A 22,280-nucleotide genomic window follows, 5' to 3' on the forward strand; every position below is an offset into this window, starting at 1 on the left:
CTGGTCCAAGGATATACAAACCATCACAAAGTACAACACAAGATGTCTTGAATATAGTCTCATGCTAGAAGCTTGCATCAGTTGGGTAGGTGGAGGAAGGTGGAAACTGCTTACAAACTTTAGTTAGGGCCAGTGAGGAGGCTCAGTGGGTAAGGACTCTGGCTACCTAGCCTGATGGCTTGAGTTCAATCCCCAGGACTCATAGTGGAAGGAGAGAGCCAACTCATTAAAATATCCTCTGATTTTCATATAGGCAGTGACACATGACAACATGTACATGTGCATACACACACACTAAATAAAATTATAACACACATACAATAGATAAATCTACAGTAAGATAAACCTCCAGTCATCTGTGTGTAAGTGTGCCTAAGCACAAAGTCTATAGCAATGCATACATGGAATATTTCTAGAAGGTTCCAGAATGCAAAGAATAAAGACAACACAGGAAACAAACTCTAAGGTCAGTTGGGGTTCATTTTTCATAGTTTCTTTCATGCTGCTGTTTCATTATATCATATATACACTTTTTAATATTAAAGAATGACATATATAGTGAATATATGTACATATGTATATGTGTATATATATATATATATATATATATATATATATGCATACACACACGTATACAACGAATGATGTCTAAGAAGCTAGAAGGGCCCTGGGATTGTCTAATTACATGACTGTGTATGGCAATTTCAGCTGGTTGCTTTGATTTGTGAAGCCTGTAATACTGGCGTTAGGAATCAGCTTCATCCATGGGTTACTTCATGGCCCAAACCTTGCTTTCCCTCACCCGCTCCTGATTCGGAGCAGAGAGAGAACCAAGAATGCAGAGTATGTGAAGTCCAGCTAAAAGCCTACTTCCTCTGCGCAGTGGGCTGCCCTTCTCCCGTGACCCGAGTATGACCAGCTGTGTAGTAGATAAACAGGGGCCCTCTCCGAGCGAGCACCAAACCTACATGACTCCACTCACTCCTTCCTGCAGGTACCTGCTGGAACAGGATTTTCCAGGCATGAGGATTGGGCCTGAGCCGACCACCGATTCCTTCATAGCAGTGATGCAGGGAGATGTGGAGGGGATCATTCCCGGGAACGCCTTGGTGGTGGATCCGAAGAAACCCTTCAGAAAGCTCAACGCCTTTGGCAACGCCTTCCTGAACAGGTGAGTCAGGGTGGGGTGGAGTGGGGGGGGGTACAATGCTGGGTGGTCGCTTGGCTTCTTTTGGTGTCACAGGGGTAAAAGGAGAGGGGTGTAGTCCTGGGAGACCCTGTGCTTCTTGACTGGTGCCTGAGTGTAACTGAGTCAGTAATCATGGTATGGGATTGACAACAGTGAGTGCTGGGCTGATACCACCTGATGAAAGACCAAGGAAGGATTTGACAGTCCTGGATCAAATGAACCTACCCTGCCCTACCCTAATAAAAGCATTAAAGGAAAGTTAAATGTTTCCCAACATTTGCTTACATCATACCTGGATTATTTGTCCAAACAGAAGGAAGTAATAGAAGGTTCCTTCTTGTTCCTAACTATTCTACTTGGGAAGACCACTGGTCTTAAAGAAGAGGCCTTGAGTTTGAGCAATAGTTCTCTTAAGCTCCTGTGTGCCCTTGAAAGGTCATCTCCCTTCCCCCAGGACAAGTTCAGACCTGAAAATACCAAGTTCATCATGAGGCTTTGAGTTGGCAAAGCCCTACACAGTGTCTCTCAACCTTCCTGATGCTGCGACCCTTTAATGCAGTTCCTCATGCTGTGGTGACAGCAACCATAAAATTATTTTTGTTGCTACTTCATAACTGTAATTTTACTGTGTTATGAATTATAATGCAAATGTCTGTCTGTCATCTGATGGTCTTAGGCAACCCCTGTGAAAGGGTGGTTTTACTCCCAAAGGGGTCGTGATCCACAGGTTGAGAACTGTTGCTTTAGAGAGTGCTGGACAAGCTAATCTGGCCTTCATATTATAACTGTACTTAACTAGAATGTAGACAGATCCCCTTGTCAAAATGATTAATCCAGTTTACATGTACATTGAGCTCAATTTCAAGGTTACTTTTTCTCACTGGAGATCTTTCAAATGAAAGTATAAAGTATGGGGTTTGGCTTCAGATGGCCCTGGAACCGGATCCCGCCTTGAACTGCGGCTCTTGGATGAGTTACCACCCTTTTCTGTGCCTCACTTGGCTTCGGTGTATTATAGAGTAGTAATAATATCTCTGAGGAGTCGGTGAAGAGGTGAGCAAGATCCTGAACAGAGGGAACTTCGTGTCTAGTGCATAATAACCGACAGGAATGTTAGATTGTGGTAGGATGGTTAGTTACTGTGTGGAATTTTCACTTTTTTGTTTTTAAATTTGATTCCTGGGCTGGAAAGATGGCTCAGTAGTTAAGGCAGAGGGCCTGAGTTCTCTTCATAGCACCGACCTCTGGCTGCTCACTGTAGGGGATCCAGCACTGAAGGCACTGCATTCATGTACACGTACCCCAACGTAGACACACATGTCAACACATATTTAAATTAAAAAAAAAAATCTTTAAACTGATTATTCAGTGAGAGAAATAGGTACCTCTTGGTGTCATATTCATCTTTAGAAATTGAGGCTCATTATCCAGAGACACTTTCAGTGTCTTTTGTCCTGTAAACTTTCCTATAGTGACATATGACTTGTAATACTTTGAGACAAGAAGGGACAGGTGGCCTGGTAGACAGTGTAGAATGCCAACTGGCAGAACATGTTTCCAAAACAGGGCCAGGGGGAAAAGAAAAATCACTGGGGAGTTGGTCTGGTGGGGGAGGGACCTGAGGAGGTGGGCGTGGCTTCTTAGAAAAGAAGGTTGAATCAGCAAAAATGGACTGCAGTGGTCAGTACTGAGGTGCACTGGGTTGGGGTCCTTGAGACCAGGAGTTCCTACTACCTGGGGCTGAGTGAGAAAGGCCAGATCCAGAGAACAGCGAAGAGAGGCACGTGGGATGCTAAACACCAAAGAGTGGTGTGTTGAGGGAAGATGATGTAAAAGACTGAATCAGGAGGTGTGACTGAGATATCTGGGGCAGGAGGCACGATGCACTCCATTTTGCATGCCTCGGTTTGCAGTGAGTGACTGAGTGAGTCTGAGTCACCTAAGCAGCCTCGTTCTTCTGAGTCAAAGAGGAGCTGGCTTCCAGGTGAGGGGGGAGAAGAACCGGGGGCTGGGGGTACACAGAGTCAGTCATCAAGAGATGGAAGGCAAGGCTTGCGGTTAGCCTTCCTTCAGGATAACTGCTTACAGTGATAATAGTATCTATATGTAATGGCATGTGGTCAGTTGTGATAACAGATTTGTGTAATTGCCATAGTAGCCAGCACATTCCTGACAGGGGAGTGCCTTTATATCATTAACCAAACCCAGCAGGTCCCACTAACTCTATGATTAGACTTTTTGAAACCAAGGAAGTGTGTGTGTGTGTGTGTGTGTGTGTGTGTGTGTGTGTCTATGTAACAACACACAAACTTCTTCAGTATTGCTGTCTTCATCCATAAGATGACAAAATGCAAACTACAAAAACTCTGGGCCCTGCTCTCTTCCTGCAAATAAAGGAAACCCGAGAGAGGAAACGTGTATAGAGAGAGTACTTGTGTGAATTTCACACTAGAAATTGAGGAGAAGGGTGAGGGGGGACACTGTTTCCTTGCCTGTCTCGCTGTACTGCTTTCTCTTTTTAAGCCATAGAAGAATATAAATTAAAAGGTTCTGAAAGCCATTTGTAAAGAGCATATATGTGAAGCTGCTGTCTGGGGGCAAGGGAAAGGACACAGGAGCCAGCGCCTCTAAAGTGTCTGCCTTCTCTCTTTCAATCTGTGCTTTTGATGATTAAAGTGTTTAGCCTGGAGAAGCAGACCCAAGTGAGGTCCTGCTTCATGCTTTGTGGCCACAGGCACCTGTACAGTGCTACTCCGGTGAAGCAAGGTTGGAGGGAAGAAAGCAGGGTAGCTGTCTTTAGGGCTGCCCCATCCCCCAGGCACAGTGCCAGTGCCAGAGGCTGAGACTCTAGGCCTTAGAGGCAGCAGCTTGGGTGAGCCCAGCAAAAAGAGGACTGGGTCTAGTCCACCGGGACATGCTGGAAGATGCCTCCCAGTAGGGGAGAGTAGTCCCGAGGGGCTCTGTGGAAAAGCTGGTACTTGACATGGGCACGAAGTAATGGGTGGGATGACCTTGAATGGGCGAACAGAGAGCATTCCAGGAAGAGGAAACTGAAGAGAAAGAACACAAGCAGAGAGGGATGAAAGAAACCCGCTCAGTGTAGGGCTCTCTAATGAGAGCACGGGGGGGGGGGGGGGGTACTGTGTACTCACCACTAAGACAGTGACTGATAAGGCCACCTAGGGTCTGCCAGTGGTGACCATTCATCTGTCTTGGTCTAGCCATAGATTCCCAGTCACCTTCCCTGGGCCAAGAAGAATCTGTCGCACACGTTGTCAGCACGTGTCCCTGTTCCTCTTGAGGAAGGCTAGACAGCCGTCCCAGAGCACTGTCTGGCTGAGCTAGCCCTTTAGATGCCCAGATAACACACTTGTGGGAGGCATGGCCCATCTCTCAAGGCCAGCCTTAATGCTACCTCCCCCAGGAAGCCCTCCCTCAAAGCCATCTTTCTACCTGGGTTCTAACAAAGTCTTCTCTGACTTCGAGGTGCTGGCCCCTCTGTACCCTGGGTTTTCATTGCTGTACAGATAGCATCTTTGCTTCCACCGGGGGCAAGGATAAAAAAATGGTATTTCATGGGTATCTTGACACCAAGGGTTTAGAGTATGAGCCCAGACTGCCTCAGGATCACCTTGGAAATCCCTCAAAGAAGCGATCTCCAGGTATACTGCAGTTTCTTTCAGCTTGGTCTCATGTAGGCTTGCAGATTAAAAACACATGCAGAATGCACAGAGATATCTACCAAGCATCAAGTCAGAGGGGGGTTCCCATACCCTAACTATATGCAGACCTCCAGATTTGAGAACACTGTGCAGTGGAGATAAATGTTGGTTGACCATCAGGAGCCAGTCAAGCTAAGTAAAGGTTTCCCAGGCTGGCCAGGGATCATTAATGACTTGAGGCCACAAGCATTAAGCCAAGGCTTTGGACACACATGAGGGATGGAATATCAATATGGAGTAGCCCTATTGGCCAGACAACATTTTACTAAGCACCCTGGGCACAAAGCACTCTGAAACAGGATGTGGTAAGTGGCAAGAAAACCATAACGCACTCCCGGGGTCAGCTATCATACCTAACAGGCCCACATCATGGGGCTCGGGACTCTGCGGCCCATGGGAAGGTCAGGTGATTGAACCCTGAGGCTGAGCCAGGGGTGCCTCCATGGCTTGGTGCAGCTTTCTTCTCACAATCTGTGCAGGTTTGTGTGTGCCCAGCTGCCCAACGCCGTGCTTGAAAGTATCAGTGTGATCGACACACCGGGGATCCTCTCTGGGGAGAAGCAGAGGATCAGCCGAGGTAAGTGACAAGTGAAATTCCAGGCAGCCATTAGCTCTAGCCTCCCACTCCTGGCCTTGCCTGCCATAGCTGCCCTCTGCCTCTAAGTAGCCTATGGTTCTTTCAGCTTTGGAATTCTCATTTTTTGAGATAGAGTCTTATGTAGCCAGGGCTGGCCTTGAACCCCTGATCTTCCTATCTCTACTTCTTAAGTACTGGGATTAATAGGTTTGTGCCCTAGCATCCAGCTACCCTATCCTTTCTGTACTATGCTTTGTATCTTTACCAACAAAATTAGACAAGATGTACTTTCCCCAAACCCTGATGCTGGCAGCCTGGATTGGGGCCAAGTTAGCACTCAGAAGTCAGCCTCCGGGAAGGGTCAGCCTTAGACTGGCTCTTTTCTCTGGGAAATGGCCAGGGCTCTCTGAGTGTTGACCTCAGGTGACACATGCCTTGCCATGTGTGCTCCTGTGACTCCTAACTGACAAAGGTCTGTCCATCTGTCTTATCATCACAGCCGGGCCCAAGAAGCCATTCCTCAAGGGTGTGGCTTCTCACTCCCACACTTCAGTGTCATGGAGTAACTGTCTATACGACCCATGGATGTAGACCCTTGAGAGTTAGCAGTTTGGGCTTTTGGCCCCCGAGAAGGCTTCTCTCTCATCCCCCTTTGAGCTGTCCTGCTTCCTCTGCTCAGATCTTTGGGGTCACACCATGGCTGTGTGTGAGCACAAACAATCGGAGAGGCTGCTGGCAAGGCCCTCTGGGAAATAGCCTTCTCTAGGTGGACAGACCTTCCTAGAACCCCCATTTTGAAACAGTGTTGGGAAGTGGAGTGCCATGAAGTGGAGTGCCTGGGAGTCCCAGCCTCCCAGGTTCCTCCTCACAGATCCCTAGTTCCCATAATTGGTGACTTGTGACAGGGTCCAGGAAGCCTGGTCCCTTGACCCCTAACTCTGGGTTCTGATAGAATGAGGGGCAGTCAGTCTGCACTCACCCCACATCTGAGTCTAGGCCTCAAGGGATTGACAGGCTCCCAGGGTAGTCTTCAGTTTGCTCCGAAACACTAGGAGAGGTCATACTTCAGGCTGCAGGGGAGGGGAGAGGACCTCCCATGCACCTGCTAGGCCAGCACAGCCTGGCTTGTAAGAAGGTCTGGAAAGGATAGCCTATAGGGGCCCAAGAGCACTACACTAGTAGTTCAGGGCTGTGAACAGACAAAGCCCTGGAGGTCACAGGGAAATGCATCTTAGGGCTTTCCTATAAGGTCCACAGATGTTAGTTCTGGGACTGGATCCTGATGGGCTCTCTTCTTCCCTCCTTCGCTGCTATCCAGAGCTACACGTTACACGACTCCAGTGTCGGCTCTGTGATCCACCACCCTTACGTTTGTGCCTGTGCAGATACATAAAGCAGCCTTGTTTCCAGGGACACCTGTCTTCCTCCATCCCTGCCCACCCTCTACATTCTCTCCCACCTTGCCTTTGTCTTCAAACCTCAGTGGCTGCTCTGCACATACTGGGCACTGGTGTTCCTGGATATATTTCATACCCTCCCTCTGAAAACTGATAAGATGCCAGGCTCTTCTCGTCTCTGAGCAAAACAGTGACTATGCCAGGGTGTTCTCTGTGGTCCTGAGTCCCTGATGATGGAGCTGCTGGCAAAAGCAGCCTTCGAGACAAATAGGAACTGGGTGGGGCAGCCACCAGCCTGCAGTAATGCTGACTTCAGCACCCTGAGAAGACCAGAGTCAGGGAGGATATCAGATGCCCCAGCGATCCAGGTGGTGGTGGTGGCGGCAATGGTAGTGGGACTTGAATCAGGAACATCTCCTGGGTACATAGCCTCTCCCATCCTTCTCCATGGTTACCATAAAGCCAGAGTCTCAGTTCATCCCACTCTAAACCCTGTTACTCACAGATTCTTCACACATATACCCATAGCTTCCCCTCCCCCACATGCATGCCTGTATACTTCCTGACACCCACGCATAACACAAGTGTATAATGCACAGATCTAAAGTTGACTTCCTTCACCACTGCTGTTGGCCAAAGTATATTTGGTACTTCCTACCTTCCTCAAGCCCAGGTGGGCCAGGCCTCCTCAGATATTCTTGCTGACCAAGCCTTGCATGAGGGCTCTAGCTGAAGGGCTCTAGTTTGCAGAGCCTGAAATTAAGCCCCCTCACCACACCACTGCCGGCTCAGGGCTTTGTGGCTCAGCACAAGGGCTGGAGTCAAGTCAGCACAAAGACCTTGCTCTAGACTGCCCAATCCCTGGCACTCCTGAAAAGGAAGCTGCCCCTCCAGGCATCATAGGGGTGGGACTTACGTTCCAGCCTAATGTCAAACAAAGTATGGTGTTGCTTCCAGGTAGCCTTCCGTCCAGGCTTTGGGAGTTGTGGGGGCAGCAGTGTATGTCTATAGAGAAACCAAGTGCATGATGTTTTGGGGCTAGCACTCAGGTCTGGAAGAAAAGGCTCTGGAGTCAGCAGGAAAGGCAGGCAGAAAGCTGTTCCTGGAAGGGGCAGGATGTGGCTGGCCCTGGTTCCTTACTGGGAAGGAGCACGGATGCAGTAATGGGGGAGCTCAGAGGGATCTGGAAGACTTCGTACCTTTTCACCTGGAAGCCACACTTCCCGACTGTGTCTCAGACTGAATCCCTGTAGCAGTTCCTCTCTGGAAGGTCACCCTCAGGGTTTCAGGCTCTCATCCCAGACTTCACACAGATGGAGATGCTTGGTCCAAGGGCTCAGCAGGCTCAGAGCAGATGACACAATTGACATGGAAGCCCTGGTCTCCCGAGTCCCAGCCCTTGGCTTTTGGCACATTCTCATAACCTGTTGGGAAGACCAGGGAGGAATGGGGCGGGGGTGGGGGGTTAGCTTCTCAACTCCAAGTTCCCTCTTGAGACTTTGAGGGTGTGTGTCATTCCTTATAGCCTACATCCCCAGCCTATCCCTGAGCACTTCAGGGATCCTGGGGTTCCTCAGATGACCAGCTGGTAAACCCGTATATGTGTGGGCATTCATATGCAGCTGAGTCCTGACACCCTCCAAAGGTCTTGCTGCCTTACTGGGGCCATCTGGAGGCCTGTGATGGGTCTGCAGTATTGCTCCCCATTGTCAGCAGAGCCCTTCTCCCACTCTTGGTACTGCATGCCTCAGTATCTCTCTCTTCTTAAAAACATCTCTAGACATTAACAGTTTTTCATGGGCTATGCTATGTGGCCGCCACAAGCATCCTGTTTGCTCTGGGGAGCAGTAAGGATCCAGTGAGGCCAATTTTGAAACTGAAAATGCAAAGAATGATACACTGTATGTCAGACAGTGAGGGGAAATGCTGGGTGATTAAGAAATGGCCCTGCTTTATTAGGTTTGTCTCATTGATTTCCTCCTGCCTGGCATTAATTAGAAATGCTTTCTTCCCGGCCCCTGGAGCCTGAGGGTGGGGACTACAGATTGCCGAAGGCTTCCCAGATGCTGGCCTGGAGCCTATCCATTTGATCCCTGGGTGCCAGCAGACATTCCAGAAAGAATCCAGGAAGGACAGCTTCTGCATTCTATCTCCCCACTCACTGATCTATGTATGATTCAGAGACTGTGGGCCATTGCATATATTCAGGCACGGTTACTACGAGTCTCAGAGCCATTCCTGAGATAAGGGATATGGCCATGTGGTGGTCACCTTGGTCATGCAGTACATATTTTGCAGTCCCCATTCAGAGTAAGCTCTCTCCTCCTGCTGTCAGGTATACTTTCCATGGCTACACCATGGGCTCTGCATTGCCCCAGTTGTAACTACTCACATTTTTACAGCCAAGTAAAAGACAGTCAGACTTGCAGAAGGCCATTCAGAAGACAAATGGGAAAGGTAGCCCCGTGCACCTCTCCTGACTGGGCCCAGTCTTTGCCTTTCCTATGCCTTTATTTCTGGACATACGCATAAGTCCGGGCTATGGAAGCAACTTAACCTACATCCTTGAGGTCACACAGGCCCTGGAGTAGCCAGGAGCCCTGGAGTAGCCAGGAGCTGGGAGGGTGGGCCTCAGAGGAGGCTCCTCACTGCATGGCATGTGATAGCAGCTTACCAGAGTTTTCAGAGTTTGCAAAAGGATTAATATAGGAGGCCTCTGTGCTTATTGCATCATGGGAAAGGTCCCTGGAAACCATCATTTCATCAGCAGGCCCCAGCAGACTTCCTTTAGCATGCCTAGGGCCCCCATGGCAGCAGCCCCCAGTGTTTCTCTCTCCTTGGGTCTTATCTCCATGTTTCTGCACTCTCTCGGTCCTCACACCTCTGGCCCTGGAAGCAGAGAAGGGCAAACCAAGAAAGGAAGTTCAAAAAAAATCATCCATCCCAGATGCAGAAACCAAGGATGAGCAAGGGAATTCAATTGCCTAGCATATCAAGTTAATAAACTAAGCAGAAACCACAGGGAACCTACCCAGGCCAGTGATCTTGTGGAGACACAGATATGCTGAGTAAGCTCCATCCTGTGGGAACACTCTGAGGAGTTCTTTAGGAAGGGGCTGGGCATTTGGGCAAGGTCATAAGTAAGTGGTATCAGCCATTCGTCTTAGATTTGATCTCCACAACCCTGTGGTCAAAGCGTTGGTGGGTCCGAATTTAGAGACTGGAAAACTAATGGTCCAGAGGTGACCTGTTCAGGGCTTCATGGATGTAAAAGGCAGAACAGGACTCTATGTCAACTGTGCGCAGCATATGCTGATGGGGTACCTGCCCTGTGTGCCCTTGGTATCGAAGAGATGGAGAAGCATAAAGCAGGTTTGTTCCGGTTGGCTGTGGGGAGAGTTCCTTAATTACATGAGGATAATGGGTACCCATTGTTAGGGAGATTTAGCTCAGTTTGTAAAGTGTTTGTCATACAAACATGAGGACCTCAATTTGAGTCCCACAACCCATATAATAAAAAGCTGGACTTAGAAACACTTGTGTCCCCTTACACTTATAATTCTGGCACTGAGGAAGCTGAGACAGGTAGATGCCTACAGCTTTCTGGGCAACCATCCTAGTTCCAGGGATAACCTCTCCCTCTGTGGTTGGATTTTCAGCACTGTAACAAGAATCTAAAGCTAATAACCTAAAAAGAGGAGTGGCCAGGTCTGTCTCATGGTTCATGGTCTCCTGGCTTCACTGGTTCTGTGCTCTGGTAAGAATGGAACATCAAGGTATTGGAGCATGGCAGAGCAACATTGCTAACCCTTTAGGGCCAGAAAGCAGGAAAAGAAGAGCTTGGAATAAAAGTCTGGGTCACTCTCCCACCTCAGTGACCCATTCTTCCACACATCTCCTGTCTTCCAATAATGCCCTTAGTATTACAAATCTACCAAAGAGTTAATCCAGTAGTTATCTCAGAGCCCTCATGATCCATTTACTTCCCAAAAGTCCACCAGTTGACAGTCAAGCCCCCAGTATGAGTCTTTTGGAGACGACAGCATAATCAAACCAGGATAATTTCTCCTTCTCCCAGATCCGCAGTTGCTTAGCACTGAGTTCCTGGAACCAGCTGGATGTGAAGTAGCTTAGTACTGGATAACCAGGTGCCAGAGGTCCAGTCATATCCTCAGGAAGGACTCCCATACAGAATAGGAGTTGGGAATTTGGGTGGGGCTGCAGCAGTTGAGGAAGGAAGTGATCTTGTGAACTATAGGAGAATAAATCACTTGAGTCCCTACCAAGAACTCAGACTTCTTCCCAACCAGAAATGGGCATGGTCTGAACATGCATCCATAGCCTGTATCATCATCTTCTTCTTCTTCATCATCTTCTTCTTCTTCTTCTTCTTCTTCTTCTTCTTCTTCTTCTTCTTCTTCTTCTTCTTCTTCTTCTTCTTCTTCTTTTTTGCTTGTGCCTTGTGAAGAATTTCTAAATCTATTCAAATTCAAAACAAGTGTCCAAGCGGGTCATGACAATACACACCAGGAACCTCAGCACCCTGGAGACTAAGGCAGGAGGATCTCAAGTTCAAGGCTAAATTTGCCCTATTGAGAAAGTTCAAGGCCAACGTGGGATACTGCAAGACAGTGAGAGCCAATCTCAAAATATCAGCATGAAAATACTGTCCAGAGTTCTTTTCCCATCAGGATCCCTGACCCCTAACTTTAATAAATAAGATAAATGGATTGTGGCCACCCTTTATGGGAATAGCAATGCTTATAATAGAGCCCAGCAATTCCTGAGTATCTCCATCATCCTACAAGCCAGATACTTCCTAATGGTCATTTTATAGATGGAAAGTGGTAAGGAGCCCTGGGGATCTAACTTAGTGGAAGAAAAATTGGATACCATGCATGAGGTTTGATTCCTATGACTGCAAACACACACACACACACACACACACACACACACACACAAAGAGAGAGAGAGAGGGATACACACACCACAGTAATTTGCTCAAGGTCCAGCAGTCAAATGGGAGGAGCCAGGATGTGAACCCAGAGACAGTTTCCAAGACTGTGTGTGTTATCTTACATTGGACCCGTCACTCTACTTCCATGCCCCAAAGCTCCTCCCACTGACTGTCACTCCACCACAGGGTATGATTTTGCTGCTGTCCTTGAATGGTTTGCTGAGCGGGTGGACCGAATTATCCTACTCTTCGACGCCCACAAGCTGGACATCTCTGATGAGTTCTCAGAAGTCATCAAGGCTCTCAAGAACCACGAGGACAAGATGCGCGTAGTGTTGAACAAAGCTGACCAGATTGAGACCCAGCAGCTGATGCGAGTATACGGGGCCCTCATGTGGTCCCTGGGGAAGATCGTGAACACCCCCGAGGTGATCCGGGTCTACATTGGCTCCTTCTGGTCCCACCCTCTCCTCATTCCCGACAACCGGAAGCTCTTTGAAGCTGAAGAGCAAGACTTGTTCAGAGACATTCAGAGTCTACCCCGTAATGCTGCTCTTCGAAAGCTCAACGATCTCATCAAGAGAGCTCGGCTGGCCAAGGTAAGGCTGCCGCCAAGTAAATGCAACGTGAACAGGTTCGAAAGTAGAGCTCAATTGCCAGAACTGAGGTCCCTTCGATAGGAGAGTGTGGGTGGTTATGGTTGCTGGCTCTGGATTAGAATGCCAGGTTGGAGCTTGGCTCCATGTCCACCTCAGTGATCCGTGGGAGGGCTAAGGTTTGATAGTTTCTGTGTTGTTTTCTACATTCGCAAAATGAATGGGCTGGTGGAAGAAGAAGAGGAACAGAACATGAAAACCCTTGTCACTGTGCCAGACCTCTTAGTGTTCAGAAGCTGCCACTGTCGGTGTCTATGACAGCAGTGCTCTCACCCCCTCCGCTGTGACCTTCCCTCTCCATAGTCTCACCGTACTAGCCTGTGACTGTGAGGAACAAAAGAAGTAGTTTCAGAAGCAGGGTCAGGAGGAGGGACTGGAAGGGCCAGTTCAGGCTCCTCCTGAGGTTGTCCTCTTCCTCTTTGGTAGGTCCATGCCTACATCATCAGCTCCTTGAAGAAGGAGATGCCCTCGGTGTTTGGGAAGGACACCAAAAAGAAAGAACTGGTGAACAACCTGGCTGAGATCTATGGCCGGATTGAGCGAGAACACCAGATCTCCCCTGGAGACTTCCCCAACCTGAAGAGGATGCAGGTAATGAGGGTCAGGGACCCTACAGTTGGGAGATGGCATCTTACTAGCTGGCTTCCAGAAAATGAAGGTGTGAGAAGCCAGAGTCATAAGTCACAATCACTCACAGCAAATGCCATAGCAAAGGCTGGAGAGAAACAGCCCAGTTGTCCCCAAAGGCACAGAGCTGTGTTTGATGACACTGAAGACCTTACCTAGTGAAGGCCACATGTTCAACATATCCCAGAATTCCCTGGGAACAGTCTGTGGCCCACAGCATGTTTTGGGGTATGTTGCAAGCCCTTGAACCTAAGGCTACCACTTGGGATTGTGTGTTTGGGGGTAGGAGATGTGGTCTTCTCCAAAGTCATTCTCAGAGAGAGCATTTTCACCTGCCTTTTGTCAGCTGAGGTCCTTAGTATTTTCCCAGCAAAGCATTCACATAAGCGTCACATAGAAAAGCCAGATACTGTCCCCGTAACCCAAGCAAGAACCCGCCATGCCATTAGAAGCTAGATACATGCAGAGCTTTCCTGGCATCCATAAACAGGGCCTGCAAAGGTTCTTGTACACAACTGCTGGGAAACCAGTGAAATATCTTGCCTGCAAGGCCCTTAGCCTAGAGTCTTGCTCTGCTCCCCACAGAATCCTCTTTGGCCCAGCCATTGAGAGGAGGCAAGAAGCTTCCTGCCAGCACTTGCCTCTGAATAGTAGCTGTAAATAGCCTTTAAATCTTCGTCAGTGCCCATCCATGTTTAGTGGCCTTCTTCCCCACATAATGAGATTGCTGTGGCCAGACCAGGGCAGCAGTGGGCATCTATGGTCTTCTAGAACAGTTGTTCTCAACTTGTGGGTCACGACCCCTTTGCAATTTCACAGAGGTTGCCCAAGGCCATTAGAAAACAGATATTTACCTTATGATTCATAACAGTACCAAAATTATAGTTTTGAATAGAAACAAAAATAATTTTATGGTTGGGGGATCAGCGCAACATGAGGAACTGTATTAAAGGTTCATTAAGAAGATTGAGAACCACTGTTCTAGAAGCAAGGAGAGTTGGATGTTCTAGGTTGAGGGTCTTTTGAGACTGCAAAGATTTTCAAACTAGAGCATCTTTCTTTTCTGATGTAGGTGGGTGGACATGTGAGGGCAAAAGAGACAGCTTTCCTATAGTCTACATACATGCCTGTGCCTAGGTCAGTCTTTTGATATCCAGGAAATTCCTGGTTGAGAACTATAAGGTTAGGAACAACCTTTGGCTTTTGTTACGGTTTTAGTTGCCTTGGTTTCCCACCCCGGTCACTGTGGCCCTCTCACTAACTGTGACTAGAATATGACTTCCCGACCTCTAAGAGCACCAAGAACAGTAGTTAGGGAGGTATCAAAAGCATTCTGCTGTGTGTTTTACAAGCATAAGCTTTCCTGGAGACCCACAAGACTCCATCCCAGAGGACTACTGCCTTCAAGGCTCACCAATTAACAGCCAAGACTAACTTTGGAAGGAACATCTGGGTTCCAGTTTGTAACAATATTTAAAGAGATGACAATAAACAAAACCAACACTAGTTTTCTTTGTTCCCCAGCTCCAGCTCTTATTCTGCTCCTTCATAAAAGACCTATCCTTAGCCCATCGGGTCCTTGCTCCCCTCCCCTCGCTTTCACTAGAAAGATAATTGGGCAAGGATTCTATCGTTAATAGGAGGCACCTTCAGTGATATGAGCATCTCCTTCCACTGTATTCTACTTCATCCTTTTCCTTTCTCTTCTCAGGACCAGCTGCAGGCCCAGGACTTCAGCAAATTCCAGCCACTGAAGAGCAAGCTGCTGGAAGTGGTTGATGATATGCTGGCCCATGACATTGCCCAGCTCATGGTGCTGGTGCGCCAGGAAGAGACCCAACGGCCTGTCCAGATGGTGAAGGGCGGAGCATTTGAGGGAACCTTGCAAGGCCCCTTCGGGCACGGCTATGGAGAGGGAGCCGGGGAGGGCATCGATGATGCCGAGTGGGTGGTGGCCCGGGACAAGCCTATGTATGATGAGATCTTCTACACTTTATCCCCGGTGGATGGCAAGATCACAGGCGCCAACGCCAAGAAGGAGATGGTGCGCTCCAAGTTGCCCAACAGTGTGCTGGGCAAGATCTGGAAGCTAGCCGACATTGACAAGGATGGCATGTTGGATGACGAGGAGTTTGCCCTGGCCAACCACCTTATCAAAGTCAAGCTAGAGGGGCATGAGCTGCCTAGTGAGCTACCTGCCCACCTCCTCCCTCCATCTAAGAGGAAAGTATCGGAGTGAGAGAGTCAAGTAACCTCAGACAGACAGTATCAAAAGAGAGGATAGACATGTAGACCACACACACACACACACACACACACACACACACACAACTTGACAGTCACACTATAAATGAGAAGCGTTCACCTTTGTCTGAGCACCTCTCCAAGTTCCCAGGGTTGGTAGAAGGGCAGCTTTCCCTCCTCTGTCTTAGGATATAGGCCCGTGTCCCTCCATCTCCCATTCCCCCACAGACATGAGGCAGTTAACACAGATGGCCCACCCACTCTACCCCCAGTGCCTCCACATCTATCTAGGCTCTGAGCAGATGGAAAAGGCTTTTTCATGGAATAGAAAATTTGCTTTATTTTCTATGCTTTTATTTTTTTTCCTCTGGGGCTTCCTAAGTAGAAATTGACTCAGGGCCTGGGAGCTGTGAGGGAATGGAGAAGCTGAGGGAGGAGGACCAAGCTGAGAAACCTCCGTAGGGCACTGCACCCCACACTTGAAAAGACACTGGCCTATGTTCTCTGTGTTTTTCTCAACCTAAGACTCTCTGTCTTCCTCAGTAAATGCGGACCTTGAATTCTGCCTGCCACTTTGTGTCAAAGACTCCCAAACAGGAAAAGGAAAAAGAAAACTTTGGTAGGAAAGCACATGGAAGCTGCCCTGTGGTCTTCAACAGGACATTGGATTGGTGGTTCATGGGTTTGTCCCTCACCCCCAGCCTGGTATCTCTGGATACTCAGTTTCTTTATACACACCAAGCCATTCCTGTGTGGCAAGAGCAGGGTTAGGCACTTTCTATGTATTAGTCCCTGTGGCCTTCATGAATGCCCTAGGCAAGTTTGCTTCCCTCCTGTTACTGCATTTTTCAGATGAAGAGCCAAAGACTCAGAGTAGTTTAGGGTACCTTCCCAAACTCCTGGAAGTACCAAGAAGAGAAGACTCAAATCCAGAACTTGAGACACCCCTCTGTCCCAGTTCTGTGATGGATGAAAGATCCCAGTGTTGCTACATGGTGACAAAGCACAGGACAGTCTAAACACACAGCCCCTCATATAGCCTTCCAAAGCATCCAGGCAAGGGAGGGAGGGAGGCTCACCAGCCTTTGATGGGCCAGCAATCTGACCATCTGTCACCTTGTAGAAGCAAACTGTGCCTTCTGGCCTGCGCCTCATGTTCACAACATCACAGAAGACCAGCCAAGCCATCAGGAGAGTGGGCTGGCCTGCTAGATGTTGTCTGTGCCTATTCCTGCTCAGCCTCCCGTTCATTAGCCTAAAGCATCCCAGCTCAAATTCAGCCCCAGGCTTTTACAAAGCAGGACTTCATGCTAATTCACAGAAGGCCATCTTGAAAGGACTGGGACCTTGTTCTCTAGAGCTCCAAGGACTCTGGTGTCCTTGGCAAAATTTCCATCATTCTCAGTGCCCTCTATCTCCTCTGTGGTCTCCCCCTGGCTTGCCCCATGGCCACTGATGCAGTAGCTCTCTGCTACACTCCTACTGTGATGGAAAACAAAGCAAGTATAACTTATTTTGTATCTATGTTCAGACTATATCGACTGTTCTGTGTATCTGCAATGTGCTTATAACTGCAGTGTGTTTGTCATTAGGATTCATGTTAATACAACATATTTACCCTTTGGTACTCTTTTGGTGACTGAGCATCATTGCATAGCACTAGATTCTAACATGGCATGCCTAGTTACATGGCAACTTTGGAAGACAGTGGCTCATCTACTCAAAGGTCATGAACGCACCACCTTCTGCTGGACTGGTGATCTTATCCAGCTTACATGAAGCTACAATGGCCACTGTTTCCTGCTCTTCTGGAGTGGAGATGTTCACTTCATCAAACTTAGATTTCTCTTGAGTCGATAGTAAAGGAAGACCAAGACAGAGAGGTCTGAATTCAGAAAACGCCACCAAAGTATCCCAGCAGAGAACCCATTCCCCTCTACCTTATGTTGAGCCAGAGGTAAAATAAAATAGTAGATCAAGTCTGCTTTAGCTCATAAGAAAGGGAGATATGTGTGTGCCTCATGCCACAGTGTATGATGATGATGCCATATGTTCACCCTTCTCTATCTCCTTGTCTCCCCACCTTGTCTTCAAGACAACCCAGAAGGATCTAGAAGGTATAAGAATTCCACATTTATTCTCCTGCTATCTGGAAGGATGAGGCTATACTTGGGTCTCCTCTCAATGTGTGTGTGTGTGTGTGTGTGTTTGGGGGTTGGGGGGTGAAAGCTGTGAGTTATTCTAGTGTGGATAGTACTACTCTGGCTCCAGCTGTCATGGCTTGCTGACCCCTTGCAGGACCTGAGAACTTGCAGTGATCCCCTGCCTCAACCAAGGAGACCTCTCACGTGGTAAACCAAGACACATGGTGCCCATTGCATTTACAAAATCCTCTACTGTTCCTTTCTCCCACATGATCAGCCTTGACCATGAAGATTGTCAATGAAGTAGAAACATCCCAGAACCCTGACCCAGTGAAGTTTACTTCTTTACCAAAGAGTTAAATCCTGACCAAAATATATTGATGTACACATGCATCGAGGTGAACTGCTTACCACAGCAGGGTGCGGCCCTCTGTTTGCAGACTCATGTTTCTCTGAGTCATCCTCACTCCCATTTGGCTCCCTCTGTTCTAAGAACTAGGATGTGAGAATTTGTCCATCAAGATCCCTCTGGAGGAGAATAAGCTTGTTCATTCTCCCTGCAGGATGCCAACTGACCTCTGCACACATTCAAACTATTCTGTATTCTGACCATCCATGTGCCATCTTTCACTTAAGAGATCTTAAGCATTTCCCACAAAAAGACTCTTAGGGAAACCATGGAGATTTGCTCTTTGAACTGTTCAGAAATACTTAATAAAGTCTACTCTAGTTTTAGATGAATCAAACCAGCTTCCTAGCATGTCAGGAAGCTCACATCCTGGTGGAGGAGTGAGGTATTTATAAAACACTGATAAGACAAAGAGGGAGTGTTGGGGGCAGATACAGGTAACATAAGGACTCAAAGGAGTTAGAAGTGCCTTCAAGGCAGAATGAAAGTAGAAGTCACAGAAAACATCCAGAGAGGGTAGACACATGAGGAGTATAGGGAATTGGGCAACCGCATTGGTCCTGGACTTACCCAGGGGCACGTGTATCATTGAAAAGAGAAACTACAATTCCCAGGTTTCCTTGCGGTCAGGTTCAGGAGATGATTTTAGGTCCTGCTCATGCAGTAATCTAATGGAATCCAGGAGCACTGTCCTTCCTTGGAAATGATTACCAAGAAAGCAGAAAAAAAACTCCAGATCCAGCCTCTTGGGCCTCTCCTTCCCTCCTAAATGCAAGAATGATAGACAGAATTTTTATACAAACATAGATGCTGTTTCCAGCCCAGCAAATCATACCAGACTTAGAAAGACTGCAAAGCATGATTAGAATTTTGCCTCTGGGAACTGGGAACTGTGTTAGCTTTTTTTTTTTTTCCCTAGAAGACAATGTAAGTGAAAATTTTTTCAGTATCTTCAGCACATGGAAGAAAACATGGCCATGGAAGAGTGTGAGCCATCCCAGCGGAGCAACAAGGGTGCACCCTCCTAATCGAACCTCACACTTCCCCTTTAAAGGTTGGTGGCTGTGTGAGGACTTTGGCTGGTGAGATGAGAATGTGAGCAGACTGTCCCTGACTTAGAGAAGCAAGTGTGCATGTTACATCATTGTGTCCTTGTAACTTGTCACTAGTGCCCATTGAACAGGGTCCATTGTAAATCTACAACTTCTCCCATCTTACACACATGCACAAACACACACAAACTATACTTACAGTATGAAACTGGTAGAGTATAAGCGTTGAGAACTGGACACTTGTCTGCTAAGAGCTACACAGGAACAAACACATCAGTTGAAAAAAAGAAAAACTAAAATTCCAAGGCTTCCTTGCAGCCAGATTCCAGAAATGGTCTTCAGTCCTACATACCAGTTATACTTATGAGAAATTGCTTAAATAGATCACTGGAGATGAACCTTGTAACCATAACATTGACTTTCTGGCTTTGCAGATTCATAACCATGATGAAGTGAGTTGGAGATTTTTGTAAGGTTAAATGGCCCAGTGGCCAACATGCTAGTAGAAACGAAAAAACATGGAAGCTCGCCAACCACCTTATGTTTGCCTACCTAACCCTGGGAGACCTCGTAGGTAGTGTGGGTGGGATGATGATGATGATGGTGGTGGTGGTGGTGGTGGTGGTAATGATGTTGTGTCTGTGTGTATATGTGTGTGTGTATCTGTGTGTCTGTGCCTTTGTATGTGTGTGTCTGTGTACATAGTACATATGTGTCTATGTATATGTCTGTCTGTCTGTGTATGTTTGTGAGTGTGTGTGTGTGTGTGTGTGTGTGTGAGAGAGAGAGAGAGAGAGAGAGAGAGAGAGAGAGAGAGAGAGAGATGGGATCGACGGAGGATACTCTGAAGTGGTACTTCTCAGATAAGTGAACAGGAATCAGCATGGCTAAGCTTTCCATAGAGAATGGCACAGGAATTTTCAAAGCAGTAATCCTTCTCAGAGGATTGGGAGGATGGTTCAATGGCTAAAGTGCTTGCTACACAACCATGACGACCTGAGCTTGGATCCCAAAACCCATCTAAAAAATGAGAGTGCAGTAGTGTGCACCCATGACCCAGGGGTGGGAGGCTAGGGGACAGACAAGTAGCTCACTAGCCCGTCAATCTAGCCAACTGGTAAGTTCTCGGTTCAGTGAGAGAATTTGTCTCAGATGAGGCAGAGAGGAACTAAGGAAAGCACCTGATGTTGGCCTCTGGCTTCCACACACATGTGCACCCTCACACACACACACACACAAACACACACAATGTGAACACATAATAGTTTCTTTCCTAAGAATTGTCTGAGATGGAGTATACTTAGGATACTCAATACTGTAAGATAAGACTTGTTAGAAACAGAGGTTTTATTTATTTCCCTTAGGATTCATGAGACACCAGGCCCCTTTCCCTAAGCTAGAAAGTACCATTGAAGCTCCATGGTAACAGCCACAACTGGAAGATGAGTCATAAACATATAGCTGCATTGGAGGAGGTTGGGAAAAGCAGGTGTTGGGATATCAGGTGACCTAAGTTTCAGCAGGGGACCAGCCATGTGGCCCTCTGTGCCTCCATTCATTGTTCCTTTAAGTAGACATTAGGTAAGCCTTTTGGAGCCATCATGAGGATACAGAAAGCTCACCACTAATATCAACACTCTACATGGGTTAGTTTTATTGGCGTTTGCTAGAAGAGATAGGCATCAGAGAACAGAAAAGAATTCTGTCTATGTCAAAGAAGAAAACCAACTAACCCCAAGAAAGGCGTAGAGGGGGAACAAGAGTTGGGGAGAGGATGGACAGTTGTGTCCAGGTATTGATACCTGAAAAGTGTTTAAGAACCTGTACACTACATGGGTAGCACCTATGACCTCTTGATCCCACTGTCACTCAGGAAAACACAGCCACTATGATCTGGTACTGACTGGCCTGTGGACATTGCATGGGTTGGTAGGAGTAGTGACTTCAGGGCAGACCACTTGAGAACTTCAGAGGTCACAGCAGAGCCTCCAATGCTGAGATCAGGGCTCCAGTGGCAAGCATCTGCCTTCATAAAAGCACCTAGGTTTCTGTTTTCATGTCTGTTTTGAAGACATTTCTACAACCTTGCTTAACACAATAAGCTGTAAAGCCAGTCATAATAGCACACACCTCACCATTGTACAAGTAACCAAACCTGTTGGCCTCATGAGAATGCTAGTAAAGTCTGACTTTGGTCTATGTTTCCTTATTCATAAGGATACTCCCTTGCCTTACCCACTGCTACTGCCCATGGTATCCCAGCATGCACCAGTCCTCCACCATCTGGACCTCTTGTCCCTTACTAGGTCAGTAACCCAGGCCTGTCTTCCATGTCTGCTCCATTCCCGAGTGAAAGGTATTACCATGAGCCTGCTGGCTGACTTGGGTAACCAGGAGACTGCAGGTGACTCCTTAAGGACAGCAACTGCTGCCATGACTCTGGACCCTTAAGAGCCAAGGGTAAAAGGCCTCTGTCCATCTGGCAGAGAAGTTGAGAGATGCAGCCATTTAGGAACTCCCCTCCCAGAGCAGCACTTGCATGCAGAATTCCCTTTAGGTCTTCACCTAGTTGCTAAATGCCTCCTCAGCTGTTTTTGGCTGGAGGAAGCCATTCCTCTCATTCCATAAGAGTCTTGAGCAATGTGTTATGGAGTGGAAAGACGCAGCTCCCTGCAGGGGAGCCAGCGGGCACTCCAGTGCCTGGAGCACAGTAACCATTCCGGCCCTGAAGCAGCTGCAGCTTGTCCTCTTGATACCCAAGCAGATCCAGGGCCACAGGAACTGAGGCCAGAGATACCAATGGCCATGATCTCTTCGGCGGTGTTTCCTGGAACTTCTAGAGTTGAAGAGCAAAACAAGCAAACCGATTCTGAGTCTCAACACTGGGCCAGAGAGCATTCCTTTTAGCCATAGGGATTCATTTAGCTTCTAGTCCAATGTCCTACTCTAGAGGTCTGTATAAAAGAAGCCCCCTGTACCCACCACAGACTTAAATCTTCATCCTTTAACTTAAGAATAATGAAGATCCTCAAGCTCAGAATCTTTTAATGACCAATACAAATACTTCCCAAATCTGATTTTCTTCACTGCCATTATCCTTGGCAAATGCCTAAAGCATCAGGAGATCCCACCACCTCCCAGGTGCCACTCAAAACTATCATCACCAGAACACTTGTGTAATTCCACTCCTGTCCATCACAAATGCCTGTGAGCACAGAATGTGCCCTGCTTAGGCCAGCAGGCATCCTGCTGTGCCACCAGGTTCCCCTTTGAGGCTCAAAAACTCCATTCCCAGGATGGTGTCTC

General features: G+C 47.7%; 1 protein-coding gene across 1 annotated transcript in view; it reads left to right on the forward strand.

Moving 5' to 3' along the window:
- The window catches only part of Ehd3 (EH domain containing 3), a 29,762-nt gene extending 12,766 nt beyond the window's left edge, over nucleotides 1–16,996 (forward strand). Inside the window, exons 2-6 of the mRNA XM_021149374.1 lie at nucleotides 995–1,171; nucleotides 5,391–5,488; nucleotides 12,029–12,441; nucleotides 12,925–13,089; nucleotides 14,837–16,996. Of these exons, the coding sequence (XP_021005033.1) occupies nucleotides 995–1,171; nucleotides 5,391–5,488; nucleotides 12,029–12,441; nucleotides 12,925–13,089; nucleotides 14,837–15,364 (1,381 nt within the window). The 3' untranslated portion in view covers nucleotides 15,365–16,996. The remainder of the gene's footprint in view (nucleotides 1–994; nucleotides 1,172–5,390; nucleotides 5,489–12,028; nucleotides 12,442–12,924; nucleotides 13,090–14,836) is intronic.
- The last annotated feature ends 5,284 nt before the right edge of the window (nucleotides 16,997–22,280 follow it).

The sequence above is a fragment of the Mus caroli genome, chromosome 17 (assembly GCF_900094665.2).
Source record: "Mus caroli chromosome 17, CAROLI_EIJ_v1.1, whole genome shotgun sequence".
In the NCBI taxonomy this organism is placed as follows: Eukaryota; Metazoa; Chordata; class Mammalia; order Rodentia; family Muridae; genus Mus; species Mus caroli.